A 17,564-nucleotide genomic window follows, 5' to 3' on the forward strand; every position below is an offset into this window, starting at 1 on the left:
CACTTTACAAATTATTATTAGAAGTACTTTAGTTTAATTATACTAAATTATTTTATATATGTACAACAATCTGCAACCCAAATAAAACGAACCAACTGCCTTAATTATAAGTTTTACCCTCGATTTCAATGATTTTTAAATAAATGTTTTCAATCATTTGAAGCCGTAGTTTAATATAATATTACATCTAATATATTTTTAGATCAAGTAAAAATGTTCTTTTTTTTATTGCTTATCTACTTCGAATTTCTTAAACCTTTACATTTGGAAATGTTTAAAAACATGATTTCATCAAAAAATAAACGTAGGACAGAAATTCAATGACATACCTATGAATAAATACATATTTACGTTTTCTTTATAATATATCACAAATTTGATAGTATTTACGTTAATAAGATAAATAATGGTTATTATACTTTTCAGCGAGTAACAACATGCGGTCCTGCATGCGGGTCAGCAGGCGGTGGTGCAGTGGCGGGCGCAGCGCGGCGACTCGCTTCAAGCCTACAAAGCACAAGCACAGGATCCCTACCGGACTATGGAACACAAATAGTCGACCCATATCGCTTGCTAGAAGACGACCTTAATGGAATATATGAAGATATACGATCAGTAAGTTACTATTGTACATATATATTATATATAGTTTATATAGAAACTCGTTTTATAATTAGTTTGAAATATGTTTAAAAAAAAAAACAATTATAAAGAATAATTGTGTACATTAGCGATAAAATTAGATGACTGCCAGACCAAACTTAGCATTTGATGAAATTGATAAAATAAAATACCTATATCACCAAATAGATCGCGTAAAAGCAATACAAATGCATCCTGGTTAGTGTATATAATAAAATCTGCAAGTATTATTTGATAAATGTTTAAATAAAAAATTGTTCAAATATATTATAGAAAGAATAAATGCTCCATTGTTACGTGGTCCACAACGATACAAAAGATAAAATTGCATTGAGTATATCGATTTTCAGGCAGGTTATATAAAATTTATCGTTTGTGTGAACAAACATCTAAATAGTAGCTCAGCTGCTACCGTACAGCCTGTAAATGTCCCACTGCTGAATTAAACCTCTTTGAGGAGAAGATTTAGAGTTTATTCCACCACGCTGCTCCAATACGGGTGGATACACGAGTTCATTGAAATTTGACACATGCAGATTTCCTCACGATGGTTTCATTCACCGCCAAACACGAGATGAATTATAAACACAAATTAAGCACATGAAAATTGAATGGTACTTTTTACGGGTTTGAACCCGCAACCATAGGTTAATATGCACGCGTTTTAATCACTGTACCATCTCGGCTCATTCCTGATTAATATACCTTTATTTACAATTTAACACTATTCCATTTAACATATGGATTGTTAACTGCATATGAAAAACATTGATTTATAAGGAGGATGTTAACACACTTTAATTATGTTTTAAGTTCTGATTTGACCACTTTGTAGGTGTTCCAAACACCATTTTTCAATTATTCAAGCTTTTGTTTTTTTTGTTTTTTTTTTTTTCAACCAATAATATCACGTCAATTCCATGACTAATGTTATTTATTTTACTTTTGACCTCTTGTGGTTGGAATAAGTTATACGGAATTTCGTTATATTTCTTTAGAAACTAGTGGTTTAATTATGTAGAATTCTCACAACGATTCTCAAAAAGATTTATAATGACAACATATGTTCAGCCTGATATCTTTAATTAAATAGCCGTATAATTATATTATATAAATAATAAAAATGAATATGAAAGGACAAATTTGAAATGTACAATTATTTATTGGGCCACGTAATTGCATTTACTACGTGAATTTTTATGTCAGGTAAATTACTATCGATCGACAGTCATTGGTGTCCATTGATCGCTAAGTGTGTCAAAGTCATGACGTGCCAACACGCGAGCAGATGAGGGTTGAGCAACGCGTTCATCACTGGTGATTGCTTATAGATATCGTATAGTAATGGTACTTATACCAAATCTACTTAATAGAATTTTATAATTACTGACTGACTGATATTCAACGCACAGTTTGAACTGGCGGGTCTAGCAATATGAAATTTTGCACAGGATACGTATGGAATGTATGTAAGCACTAAGAAAGGATTTTTAAAAATTCTTCCCCTAGGAGTTCGTTAGAAGATGAAAGTTTGGATGTAAATTTGTCATTCGGATGTTAGAAATATCGGAATCGGTATTTAGCCTTCTGTTAAATAGGAAACCAGTAAAAGATTTTATTGAAAGTTCGAATTGAATTTCGACCCTTTTAAAGATAGAAATAGGAAAATCGGTTTTTGTGTCCCCGCTCGTGAATGAAAAATGCGCTTACTAATACAGATTTTTTAAAATCTCCTAAGACGGTGAAGTTGGAGATGAAAGTTTGTACGGAAGTTATTTATTTTCGAAGTTAAGAATATGGTAATGCAATGTTTTGTGATTTAAAGACAATTGTTACAGCGGTTTTTAATATCTATTCCAAAAGTGGGTAAATAGAAGATGAAAGTTTGTCATGATAGAGTAATCGAATTCTATGTTAAATAAAAAAACAACCTTTATAAAATTCTTGTCTTTATAATATTAGTTGGTACAAAAATTGATTAAGCTGTTTTACTATTCTATCAATTTAGGTTACAAGGGTATCTATAACTACTGTGTATATTAATCGTGTATCCAGTTCACGACTGGTAGAAGACAGACTTACATATGTTATCGTTCATATCGTTTATCGCGTTCAAAATATGGCCTCGCCACAGTAACACTAGTATCTAAGTTAGATACCTACATTCGTGTTGATAAGCCTATAACTCGAATACTTTACCACGCCTTGCAATTGATCCTATATCCTCACTTACGAAGACATCACGAGCATTCATTACATTTACATTTAAGAGTCATGGGTACATATGAAAATTTTAGTTTTTAAAATAAATTCCGCAGCAAGTTTCAATTTTATTTAAAACGCACAAATAAAACGTCAAGTGATACGAAAAAATAAATATTTAGAAATTTAGACGATTGCCGTTTTAAATATATTAATGAATAAAATAATTGCATTATCCATTCCGGACTGCAATAACTATGATGGCTTTAATCCGCACTTCTATGAATAAATAACAAAAGCCTTTATAATATAAGATCAGTGAAATAAAGAGTTGATACATTATTTAGATAACAACGCATAATGAGTCTTTTTGTCGTTTAGTAATGATCATACATGTTATTGCAATACCATGGTTGCAAAAATCCGTTTCGGATGTTGAATTTGTAGTCCTTGACTCAAATGTTCTTTGACAGTAAACAGTTTATAAAGAAGATAAAGAGCATAATAAAATTCTATACAATACTCGTATATAATATTAATAATTCTAAAAGCATTGCGTATAGGTATTTAATTAGTTTTTGATGAATGCTGATTATTCATTTTATATGTTTAGATAGTACTAAAGCGGTATTAATATTTTTGTCTTTAAAGTTAAAAGGTAATGTTATCTTTTCATGTTTTTAGCGTAGTATTATTTTATATATATTTGCATTCATATTTATTATATATTATAACTAACAATATAAATGTTTATGTATCTAAATGTCTGTTAGGTTTTTTTATTATTACCTAATAACAAGCTAAATAAATGCTTCCGATGTTTACTAATATAGTCCTGCAACCGTTGAGCAGTTGAGGTTTTGAGTATTTAGTAAACGTACTTAGTTTTTTAACGGGATAAATTTAAAAGTAAAACCTTGAGAGATGAATATTAGTTGCATTAATGATATCCCAGTATTGAATGGATGTTGCGATAGAACGAACGATGGAAAGTGCGGCGTGTGGAAACCACGCGAAACTTGAGCGTTTGACCTTCTTTCGGGGCTAAATGCTATGAAGAAAACCGCCAAGAACAACACTTTCTTTATTCAGCGCGTTTGCATAGATAAATTAAAAAAGGCTAATAAAGACTGGCCACATTTACGAATTCATGAATGATTTAACGCGTAATTTAATTCTACGGAAATTTAGTAAATTATAATAGGTTTTAACCCATTATATTTCTTTAACCAATTCGATCTTAACCTTCTCGTCTAATTCTCAAACAGTTGTGATGCGCTCAGTGCGACAACAACTAATCAACACATTTGCGTGCTAAATAAATTGTGTTGAAATGTGACATTGGACTGTTCTTATCGAAATCTTAACTGGAATTCAGTTAATGTCATGTTTTAACTTTATTTTATATATATTAGTTAATTATTGAGGTTTAAATAACTACCCGTTACTATATTAAGGAGATCTATAACTGTGATAATAAAAGTACATCCAGGATATAAGGTTTCACCACATACAACCTTATCGTATTGTATATTGTGTACAGTCTTACAAAATAATATGACGTGATTATATTTATTAAATATAATCTTGAAATCTTGAATAATTTATGGTTTTTTGATTTTATGGATTCGTGAAAAAAATGCTTTTATAAATGTAAGAGTGGTTATAGGAAGACTGTAATTTAATTTGAAATCAAATTGAATATAAAAAGTTCTTAAATGGAATTGTTTTACAAATAAATTTATATTCATCAAGAAGTGTTTGGAGTGGATAGCAGAACTGTTAGCAAATCGCATGGAATATGTAAATCTGGGGGTTTTTTTTCGTTGCTCCTATTGTTGTTGTTATATCTCATCAAACGTGAGGGAATAAAGTTACGACTGTACTTTATATACATTATAGAATAACCCATGGATTAATTGATCGAATGTCATCCAGATCACTCAAGGCATTCAGAATCCCACAATAACCAATAACACTCTTTCGAGTACTAATACTGACTCACAACACTTATAGTAAATGGAGATGCATACTTCAATAACATAAAACTATATCACAAAAAAGATAGACCAAATGTTTGGACAATACCTGTGTGGATCCCCATCGATATCTATGATAATCACAAAAAAACAGTCTTACTTAAAGCGTCCGTTAATTGTTTTAACTTTTATAAATCAATAATATGGATTTGGATCATCATACTCTAAACTAGCTTTTTATAAAACTATATTTGACGTAAACACTTGAAAGTTTCAAAAGAAAATCAATAGATAATTTAAATAAAATACTAATAAATTATTCAAGATTCCAATAAAGCCATTATTATCATAAGTAGGCAAAGATAAAACTGTTTAGTACCATGTATTCCTATTTATGTCAGCCGATTTGTTATTGTATGGTTGTCATGACGAGCTCTATTGAATTTGGAAACAGGAGTAGAATAAATAATTTTCGATATAAACATACAAATTGGTCCTCTCAAATTGATAAAAATGATTATGTTCCAATTTCGAACTCTGAATCTATATAGTTATACGTCTACAATCTACATAATAATTAATTAAGTCATCATACATCATCACACCAAAACCATCAAGCACAAGGACGAGCCTTATAAGTTATAACCTAAGGATGTGCTTTCGTTTAGTATTTTAGTTAAGTATCTTTCATAGGGTTTCAGTGACTTACCAAATTTTAAAACACAATAAAACATGAATATAATGAAAATCTAATACATACAGCATCATAAACGGCATCCATATTTCTGTATGAACGTAATACGTACTACACATACACAACGCGGAGCTACAGCGAGCGAAAGTGTAAAATTCTTAAAATATAGATGTTCATATGTGTGAAGACAATAACGATACGATAACTCTGGCTTTCTTCTCTGTGTTTGTGTTACATAAGAAAGCTATTTTAAATTTGGTCTGCTAATATCTCGACTTAGGGCGTATAATAGTTTTATTGTATAATCTTAAATGCCAATGTGTGTGATAAAAGATTGTACAATTCATTGATATATAGAGACGAATATTTATTACTTTATGAAATATAGAAAAGATAATCACAAATGAGATGAACGATTGACCTTTAGATACATCGTGTACACAACTATAACATATTGGTTAACATTTAATGTTGAAATAAAAAATGTGTATTAAATTTTGATATGCTATTATTTATTTCTTTAAATTCGTCGTGAGCGTACATTTTGAAATCTAACATTGATTTATTCAATGCAGAGATTACGCTATTAGTGCTGTCCAGCATCGTACGAATAAATCATAATATAAATGACACTATTATGTATTAATTTGCTTCTGTTATGTAATAATTGGTAGCAAATTAGATTATAACTGTAAAACTGTAGTAATATATGATGCAAACTCGACTGTAGTGTTTTTGGTTCACAGGAATTGGAACGCAACACAAACCAGCCCGAGCTAAACACCATAGCTACATACTACTTCGACGGACAGGGCAAAGCACTCAGGCCGATGGTGACTACACTAATGGCAAGAGCTGTCAACTACCATGTATATGGAGAAAACAGGTAAGGAACATTTGACATGATATTGCATGTACACTATGTTTCTTATCAATTCCGGTTAACAAGCCGGTGGTGTGTTAAATTTTGGGAAGGGCAAGTATAATACGCAATTCCGAAATGTAGGTATTTTTCTTTTGTAATTCTCAAAGTAGTAGGAGAAATCGTTAAATATAATTTTATTAATGGAACTTATTTCAGTTTAGTACTTTTGTAATATTTACTCAAAGTGTGTAAGATACGACCACCCGGTTTTATATTGTAGACGGATAACCCCCACTATTGGTGAAGTGGATTGAGGGCGATGCTAAGAGCAAGTCTAAAATAAAGTATCAATTAAAAACCAGAGTTATAATACTATACGTAGTATATGTATTTGTGGTGAATGATTGCAAGTTTTCTTACTTGAATTATTTATATGTGACTTTTCGTATTTACGTTTTATTTAATTGCTTATCGTTGGCCTTTTCAGCAGCTAAGGCTTAGCGCGCCATTCACTCTAATGTTGGTTGCTAAATTATACGAATGAATTCTGTGATTGAGGTCAGGAGTTCAATGTCTCTAACCCAGACTTTGAAGGTGAAAAAGGGGACACAATTGTTTGTCCTCTTTTCGCACTAGACATTTTATTGTTTATTTTCATTACATTTGTTCCCATATACTTACAAATGAAATTTGTATCTTTAAATATATGCTTAAATCTTGACAAAAATATGTGAGAAGAAAATGTTTGCTGCTTTACTTAAATCTGAAATAAAATAAGTCTGATAATAATATATTTTTATTGAATATATAATAATAGTACAATATATAGCATAGAGAAATTTTCAGCGTTTTCCTTATTTTTAATAGTTATGTTAAATCTAACATTTATACTGAATGTTCAATATGTAAATAGATTCCTTGAATGCACATTTTAATGCAGCTAGGACTTGTTGTTTTGTTTTAAATTGTTAAGCGTATAAAGTACATCGTCCTTCATGATGTTATTAGTTCTCTGGAATTCCTTAAAGATAAGACTTAAGGAATTCAGTACAGAAGCAATAAATCTCCTAATTATGCAGTATGTTCACGTCGCCACTATGATTCGCCGCGGACTGCCCTATACACTTTGAGAATATGTAAGGAACATGATAAGTGCGATGCGTGCGCACTAGCTGCGTGTAGAATTATTTATAATCGTATAAATAATAACACCATTGTGTTCCATAATACATCAGGGAGGCTGTCATCTTCGTTCAATACTTTGTACACTCATTAACTCAATATTTACATACTTTTAATTGTATTAACTAAGCTAAGCTAGATTGGTGCAGACTGTAGCGCTTTCGAAAGTAGAAGTATATTGTTGTATTTTTACATATCTTCATTTAATCTACAATAAATTTCTACATCATCTATTATATTAAAGGGCTAATAGAAAAGTGAAATCCCGTGGGGGTAGTAAGAACTGACTGATGTTTTTTATGTTTTTTTTGTATAACGCATCTATCAATACCAAAGAGAGATTTTAACGATTTAATTATTCGTATTGCGGGAAACGCCTAGCCCATCACTAAAATGATTCACAATGAAGGGTGGCGTCGGACACATGGTACAAGTATACAAAATTCCAAAAAATTTTTGGAAACCACAAAAAAAAGCAAATTGATCTTTGCTATCACCAAAAAACATGCAAATATCATTAAAATTCTTTTAAATTGCTACTTAAGGATATGGATTTAATTACGTAATGTTTTCTCAACTAGCTTAAAGCAATAATATCACTTTTAAACACGTCTAAAATTAAACGGTTTATTGACATTAATGCCAAAATAAATAATTCATTGAAATATACATTGTAAATATGAACTATTGAACAAATTATATCATTGATTAATATATGGCAATGAATACTTCTTTGATCATATTCCTTACAGACTTACGTTTTTTTTTTCATGACAAAATCGTTTAAATTATTTTTTTTGAAAAATCCTCAAAAATTAAGAGGATTCCTTAGTCAAGCAGTGAGACAATTACAGGATGTTAGGGACTTAACTTTTTTTCACTTTTTATATTTTAATACTAATAAATAAAATATCCATATAATATAATTCAAACCACAACAGTTTCTCAATATTGTGCAATAATTTTATATGTTTGCATTTACCTAATTTCATTAAGTTAATTAGTGGACATCTTAAATTTGAAATTTAAATACTTGTTCGTTCCACCAGTGCCCTACTGCCAACTCAGCGGCAAGTGGCCATGATTAGTGAGATGATCCACTCTGCTTCATTGATCCACGATGACGTCATCGATCAGAGCGACTTCCGACGTGGGAAGCCCTCCGTCAACGTGCTCTGGAACCACAAAAAGGTATGTGTCAATTATCTCACCGTCCGATTGCGCAATTCCATCACTCACAAGTGCAACAATGAAACGATATTATCTTAAGGTCTACACGATTAATGCATCACTTATCTGATTCATATGAATGATGTGAGCTTCACGAATAGTATGAAGTTTTAATCATTACACAAACGCTTTAATACAACTTGATTTTTTTAATATATGTCTTAACTACTTAATTAAAAATTATCGAATTTAAGATACATACATTCAAATCGAACTAGGCTTAAAATAATATATTTTTAAATAATAAATCAATCACGTACATATATTTGTGTGTTCCGTACAACATTAAATATGGATAGATCGTTCAAGATACATTCCTAGTTATAGTTCTTTGTCTTGGAATAACCCAAAAATACCTACTATTTATGTATGTATAGAGCGTCGTTCCCATTAAGAATCAAATGGTATGAATGACGTCGTTGATATAATGATATGTGTGTTAAGTCGGTTGCTAAGGTGGATCTTTAAACAATTGCTCAGCAAACATATATATACTAACTACATACAGGGCATAGTTTCGAAAATATATTATTGAAATAAATAATACTGAGACTGTTATAACGATTATGTATGTTTGAGGTAAATATTCGTTTCAAAAAGACTTGTGTTATTACTGACATGTATAAATAATGTCAATATTTTCTAAGCTTAAATTTTTCGATATAACTTAATTTTTTGCACTTACTCGTACAATTCTTAAATGAGGGCTGATGATAAATCTCTTATGGCTCGGGCACTTTCATATCTCGATTCCTTGGCATCTCGGAATACTTTTACGATGAGTGTACATAATCTCAAAACCGTTTTACTTGTCCTTATTCTATAAGGTAATGTCCTACAATGTTTTCTATATCCGCTTCAATCGAGGTTTCGGTACGATAGAACTAAAAAAATTGGAAAAGTATCACGATTTCGCTCAAATATCATTAACATATATTGACATAACAATATTTAAGTTTACATACATATACTCACTCATTATCTAACCATTTTATGAGTAAATATTAAAATTTGTGGAATGGTCATCTCCAATTAAAATTAATGTAGAAAGCGGATTTTAACGTCAAGTACGTTATTTGTAGATCGGAATGAGGAAATCATCTAATAATCTATTCTATCAAAGGTATTTCTGCGTACCCAAAGATAACAAAACAAAAAATTGATCGTCATAGCATCGCTGTATCAAAATTAAAGAGAGTTAAAGAATTTAGATCATTAAGTCACGTTCAGGTTCTTGTCCTACATAAAAAAAGAATAATAAAAATTGTGGGAAGTAGTCCGCATCGCTTACACCTAACGATATAGACAGACGATGCTACCTTTCACTAACACATTTATAAGAAAGAGACAGAGATAGTGACGGAGGTGTATAGTGGCTTCGTACGTAAACAACGCGATACGTAGTGAGCCACGAGAGGTGGTCAGTTGAGATTCGAGATGCCAGCGAGGGGCCGAAAGCTGACGACCTCCGGTGAAAGTGCCCTGCGGCCCGCGGCCTGCGGCCTCACGTTTTATAATTTTTGATTTCGCCTCGTTTATACTTCATAATTTAGTGTTGTATCGCTTCAAATATTAACCCATGAATTATAGAAATATATGCGCTTTTTATGACATAGTTACTGGTACATACGCTAAGAATTGTGTTATTTGAATATAATTTTTGTTTCAATAATTAACCTTATTGTTAAATGTATAATCTATAAAACAATAGATCAATACATTATCTTTCTTATATATCATCTATTAAAATTCTATCTTCTCAGAAAAATCAGTAAGATATGTTTATAAATAACAAATAAAAAAGTTTTCAATGTATCATATCATATGTGAACTGTAGATCAACTCTTGATTACAAATCATTCATAAAATTTTTGGGGTCAGATAACCTGCTATTTGTGTAATATATATTAGAACCAAAAGTATACGAGAGCATCGTACGTATTTATAAATTCTGTATTGTGTAATATTTCCCCCTTATATGAATATATTTGTCAAACGTATTATGGTCATTAGTTTTCTCAAGGTAGTTTTCGTAAGTCTTTGCACAATATTAGGTATACTATTCTGATAACATATTGTAACGGTGACTTGTAAATTACAAATATATACTTTATAAAGACTTCTTTGTATTTTTAAATAACTAGACACACGCATTGGCTTCACGCGGGTTCAGTAAGGTTTTATATACAATTTTTAGATATAATAACAACACAAAAAATCCTGATCTTACCGCATTAAAAACCGTTTCGTAGCTCTAAGCGTACAGACGGCGGTAAGCGACACTGTTTTTACGACGTAGAGATAAAACAAAATCGCAGACACTTCGGCGTCAACTCCCTAAGCGCCGCCAACTATTTATTTAAAATATGTGTTTTATTATCAAGCTTACAATATTATCCCTTCTACTTAAATCAATCTCAATCACTATTTTGGGCTGGGCAAAGATATTACAATCAAATTTCGTGTTTATTTGATATCACACTAGGTGTAGTTTTTGATTAATTGAATTGATATATTTTTATATCAATTACAAATACCTATTGTGAAAGTGGATAGTATCTTTCGGTATATTAAACAAGGGCAGAGGTGACTACTTATGCGGGAATTTGCTTGATCGTCTATCTTCTTTCTATAAACGAAGCTTTAATATAGACTTTGACATTATTTTTGAAAATAGTATACGCTCTGTTTATTTGAAATTATTATCAATTTTTAATAAGACTATCATATTAAAATCGTCGAGTTTTGAATAATATAATAAATATATTTAAATGGTCCAATTACTAAAACGGTTGATTGAAAACAAGTAACGTAACCCGTGCAACAAGAGCCCGCAGAGAGATTGTAAATTCATATCTTACTATGTTATTAATACTACTTGTATGCATTGCGCGTTTTTGTCCGTCCTTCACATATAAAGCACTAAATGTCCATTACATCTTCCGGCGATGTGATACTTAACATTAAGCACATATAAATATTTTATTAGTATGCAGTATATGTAATTACATAAATCCATCATTACAATTAAATACGACCTTCAGCAGTCGGTAGTTAAATGTTGTTAAAATTTTACTTTTTATAGAACCTTCTTGCTAGTGTCACTCAAATGCAAGAGCTAACATTATGATTTTCTACCATTTATGCAATAGATAAAATTAAAAGAACTAAACATTCTAAACTTGAAGAAATTAAAACTTTTAAATGAATAAATAATAATCATCAGAAACATTGCATAAACTGAACATTACACTATGTAATTGTAATATTATATTACGGTTTTAAAGTAAAGAATATTCTGAATTAAATATATATTAATGATGGATTATGAAGTCAAAACAATAAAAATAGATTCTTATAATAAAGCAACATCTAAGAATTTTATTTTATATGTACCTACTTAAATTAAGCATATATGCTTTGTCTTAGTGATGGCTTTGTGTATTAGGGTGTGTCTGTTTGATTTAAGCGTTAATGATCTTATTACTATGGCCATACATGGGACATGGGTATGTGTTCTTACGACATTTGGAGATTCATTACTTAATTTACACTATTATACGTCCAACGCAATGTTTATTGTATCAATAAAAAAAGAGACGAATGTGCAGAAAAATATTCACGTCCAACATATAAATTGTTTTTTTTTTTTACTAAACAAAGATTTATTCGTTTAGTAACATACTTAGTAAAGAATTGACTGAAAGTATTTATCTCATTATAATCAAACTATTCTTGTAAGAATGGTTTGTGAAAATGAAAATATTATGAAGTTTAAAGCCACGGTTATTGACTTTGGTTTTTTGTTAAGCCCAGTCTTTTGTTCTGCTTCAAATATGTGTTCTACAAATGCTTTGTAACGTGCGCATAATCGTCCGCGACAATAGGAGCGGTTGTCAAGGATGCGAAATACAACGTCAGCGTCTAATATAATTGGCGATTCCTATCATTTCTGCGACCATTGTTCAGAATAAGTCTCGTAAGTTATTGTTCGATGGACTTCGAAGTCGTCGCCGTAGAACTGCAAGTTTTAATCAGGACCGTACGCGTCTGGAATATTTATATATTCTTTATATTATTAAATAGCTTCAACTACAGTGCCTATTGTCCTATACTCCTGGGAATCTTTGCTACAGGAAAAACTAGTTTTCTTAAACTTGGAACTTATTGTCTGACAAAATATTGGCCATACAGTTTTTTAACTGATCTAGAGGCAAAAATTACATAAAATACACACATTATACATTGTTGTCAAGTCAAATAACTTTGTCGTAGTAAGAACTAATATTGACCATACCACCGCTTTTTATGGCTATGAGGGTTATCCGGCAGACTATTTCAAATTAACGCTTACGACATTGTTCTCACGTTTAAGTTGAATAGATATTTAGTTTTTAAATTTTAAATAAATGTTTAATAAGTAAATTAAGGTAGGCGTATTTTATATAAGAATTTGTGTCACTTTAATATGTATGTCGTGGTATACACCTAGTATTTATAGACGTGCTATACGTGTTTTGAATAAGGTAATTAATAAAAACTATTGAAATAATAAAGACTAAAACAATAGTTATCTTACTTAAACTTTATATAATCTATGTGTTATTGTAAAAACATTTTCTACAGAACCCAACAACTATACTAAAGAAATAAACAACTGTTAAGGTAAAAAATATTTTAATTGCGATTTACTTTGCACTTTAACAGATGGTCCAATTATTATGATTTTTAGTTTTTTTTTAATTTCTCGTAATTCATTTTAGTATGTTGCAATCGCGAAGAATTTGCGCGAGTATATTTTCTCTTCAGCCCTTTATCTTATGACCGTTTAAATAAATTCTCTTTTTCCTCCAATAGTACTGAGTAATCATTACTAATTATAGTCTGTCACTTTTTTTACATCTCACTTTATTTCATAATAACAATTCGTGTAATTCAACTTCGGAGTTTCTTTTATGAAATCGCAGTATGTTTAAATGAAAATTGGATAAAATTATCATAATTAGGAAATAAATGTTTTAAATATTTAGCTCTATAACTTTCAAAAATATTATGATTTTTGAAAGTGTTATTTAAAATAACGTATTGAATTATTGTCACTAAACTTCTGTGCTTTGGAGATGGTACATAGAAACCACAGAAACATACATAAAAGTATATGAATAAAACTCGTAAGAATGTATATAAAAATACACTACATATGTACTCGAATGTACGAATTATTTTAAAACCAAGTTATTTTTGAATGTGACAATGTTACAACATTATTTCGAAACGAAAAAGTAAAGTTCAAAGCATTTTATCGAAATACGTAGCGCGACAGATTCTGTGAATTTTATTACATTTATTTTAAGATACAACATAAATGTTTGGTATTTTTTTTATGGTTTTAAAAACAGTTTATGTTCACAAGTTCAACAGTTGTACACTTTTTGTTTCCTAGATGTTTCTTATTCAGAAATATTATCATAATACACGTCTGAGAAATTAAGATAGAAAAGTCGTTCGAACAGGTTTCTAATGTAAATAAAAACGTAAACCTAACACTTTCTATTGAAATGCCGTGTGACATGAGTTTTCGTCGAAAGCAAAATTCGTTCAACACTTTCATCTGACCTGCCTGTGTTTAATTATGGGCGAAGTTAAACTGGTCTTCATAACAGTACCGCGTGGATCGAGCGGATATGTAGGACAATCGTCGTCACTCGTTCCTCTATCGATAAAATCCAAAACATTGTCAGTTGAATAAGGTACACTTTAAATTGTTAGTACCGTTTCATTCAAAGAACTGTAAAGATTAATTAAATTCGATATTTATTTAACGCTTCATACGAATCTATACACTTATACGATATTAGTCGCCCTTACTGTTGGTATATAATAATAATAATAGATTATAATATGTAATACAGATATTTTGCTTCTAGATGTAATGAATGCACAAAGTAACCAAATTTCTATCAAGACACGTGCCACTTCGTCATCTAGGCAGGTGTGTTGAAACGATGGCCCACTCGTTGGCTACTAATCGCCACAGCATGCCTGCATGTTGCAATCACTGGACAGACCACTCACTCGATGCGAAATACTTCGATCGACATTAATTCGAATAAATCTTGATCATTCCAATACAACATGTTTTAAGATTACAGTGTAGTACCAGTTCTATTAAATGTTAGATCTTGTCATATAATTTACTGTGTCTAAGATGTATTTAGAGTTAAAACATAGATTGAAACTAAATCGCTATAAATATATGGGATATTGTTATGTTAACAGTTACGCGATGTGGTCCGTATACCTATAGTATTAATTTCAACAAAACTTCCGATTCGACAACAACTAAAAAAAGAGTTCATATTTTTAAAATTAATTAGATTTATATATGTAAAAAATATTATTTGGCATTCAATTATTTCCGTAATTATGTTATTGTTGTTAATTTTATAGTCTGTTTTGTTAATCTGTGTCGACGGTTCATTATTTCGCAGTAGAACATCGTAGACTAATATTATGACTATAAAATCATATATTCGTAAAATCACTCGATGGGGAACGTAATTGGATGAATGTTGATTATGTAGATATATCATAATAATTGCATGCGACTTTTTTTTGAACACCAATATGTCTAGTTTCGTGTAACGTTTAAACTGATGATGTACTGATATGTTTGAAATCTGAGAGCTATAAAAAAACATGGCAGATACTATGAAATAAATTAATGTTTTTCAAGAGTTAATTCTAAATAGAAAAGTTGTCGGTTAGTGGTAGACTATTAAGAGAGGATTCAAGGCCGTCCGCGTGACATACATTCATCCCACCACATTCACCTTCCGTCCGCCACCTGCCCACCACCACTGTCAAGGCTGCCTTGCGAAAGAACGCTTCAACTACATACACGCGAAGAACTCAGTTTACGCGAGACCCACTTGTGAAAAATTCATTTCGCAATTTACCATTGAATAGATTATTCTCATCATGTCAATATCGTTTTCAAGTTCACAAACGTTATGGCGCAATCTTAAATATTTAAATGATAGAGTATAGTTAAATACGCGTCATAATATTCATAAATGTTGAAAATCTGTCGGCGAACTAATCGACCTTAAGTCGATTAAGAATTAGCTCAACATGTTGAGACAGATTTAAGGAAAAAAAGCAACTTTTGAGTCGTATAAAACGTTGGACACACTTGCATAAGAAGTTGTTGGTGTAAATGAGTTGCAAATAGAAATTCAAACGCATACGGAATACAGTTGGCGTGAAATCGTAGAGATTTTTCTGGTAAATTATTCATGTGGCGATGAGTATACTTTCGAAGACTTCGCTAGAAAGCCTTTCACTCTTAGTCTCTTCCGTATGCATGTATGACGAGCAAATTAGTTATCGCAAACAATCATTTTTTAATTATTTGAGTTTCATTTATATATACTACATGATTGTGTTTATTTGGTACAAGCCATTATACGTTGTCTGTAAGTTTACGAAATTTACCGTTATGATGAGATTAAATATCCACGTTTTTTTTTTATTGATTTTGTAGTAAAAGTTTCGCGTATCTGTCAGCGGCGATGGAGCGTACGTATAACGGATATGTTTTTAGTTCGGATAGCGGCTGAAAGTGTGTTAATATGTATGTACATGATTTACTCGACGAAGCACGAACGACACGCGCCACCACCGTCAGCTGCCGCATCACTGACCGTTCCCGTCATCGATCCCGTTGCCCACGTACACTTTAATACCATAAAATATCTGACATCTATGTAATATTCTGAAAAAGTAAGAATAAAGTTTCACAGCAATTACTTTTCTCCCCTGCTCTAATAATTGTAAAAAATATTTATACCCTTATCGGATGATCTTACTTTGAAATTATTCTCAAAATTTGTTACGAACAAATCGTTGAACGTTGTATTGAACGTACCGTTCGTGTGGCTTTGTTTCCCAATAACCGAGTTCTACGAGTGCTTGGGTAAACCTCAAAAGGTCACAGGGTTCAAGGACATATTGCTTCGTCGTTTGACCGCTGACGTTATAGGTTAAGTGGGTGCGGTGATAGTGAAGTCGACAATTTCGAGATCATTGACGTAGACGTGCAGATTTAGGTCATATGAGAAAAAAATCTTTAACTGACTCTCCTGATTATTCATATAACATTTACCTATTTTGATTTGATTTAGAAATAAAATGGCTACGGTTATCCTATTAACCCGAGTCATGTCGCTAAACTTTGTCATTGGCTTTCATGATTTTGTAACATTTTTTCGGGCAGGTTAGTTGCTACTCTTAGCTTTTTCTTTCCTTTTACATGAGCTCGAATTGCATTTTTATATTTACTTTAACAAATACTAGCGACCCGCCCCGGCTTCGCACGGGTGCAATGCTGATACTAAATATAATACAGAATGTCTTACAACGTTCACAGTTTTTCAGTCATTAGACAAACCGCTAAGTTCCTTATTTAAGCATTTTAAATCTGTTATATCTTCGAAAATACTCATTTAAATGACAATCTGTAAAGAGCCATATTGATCTAAATGTGTTTATTTACAACATCACTTCGGAAACCTCTAAAATCAGTGTTCCTCCACTATATTGTTCATGTATTATACATATAAACCTTACTCTTGAATCAATCTGTCTATTAAAAAAACCGCATCAAAATCCGCTGTGTAATTTTAAAGATCTATGCATACATAGGGACAGACACTGGTAAGCGACTTAGTTTTATACTAAGTATGTAATGAAGCTGCCTGATGGTAAG

The 17,564-nt window shown here is 31.1% G+C and overlaps 1 protein-coding gene across 1 annotated transcript in view; it reads left to right on the forward strand.

Annotated features, from left to right (window-relative positions):
* The window catches only part of LOC125065283 (all trans-polyprenyl-diphosphate synthase PDSS1), a 33,225-nt gene that overhangs the window by 9,695 nt on the left and 5,966 nt on the right, over positions 1-17,564 (forward strand). Inside the window, exons 2-4 of the mRNA XM_047672813.1 lie at positions 427-615; positions 6,264-6,403; positions 8,614-8,755. Coding sequence (XP_047528769.1) covers positions 427-615; positions 6,264-6,403; positions 8,614-8,755 — 471 coding nt within the window. The remainder of the gene's footprint in view (positions 1-426; positions 616-6,263; positions 6,404-8,613; positions 8,756-17,564) is intronic.

The sequence above is a fragment of the Vanessa atalanta genome, chromosome 7 (assembly GCF_905147765.1).
Source record: "Vanessa atalanta chromosome 7, ilVanAtal1.2, whole genome shotgun sequence".
Taxonomy (NCBI): Eukaryota; Metazoa; Arthropoda; class Insecta; order Lepidoptera; family Nymphalidae; genus Vanessa; species Vanessa atalanta.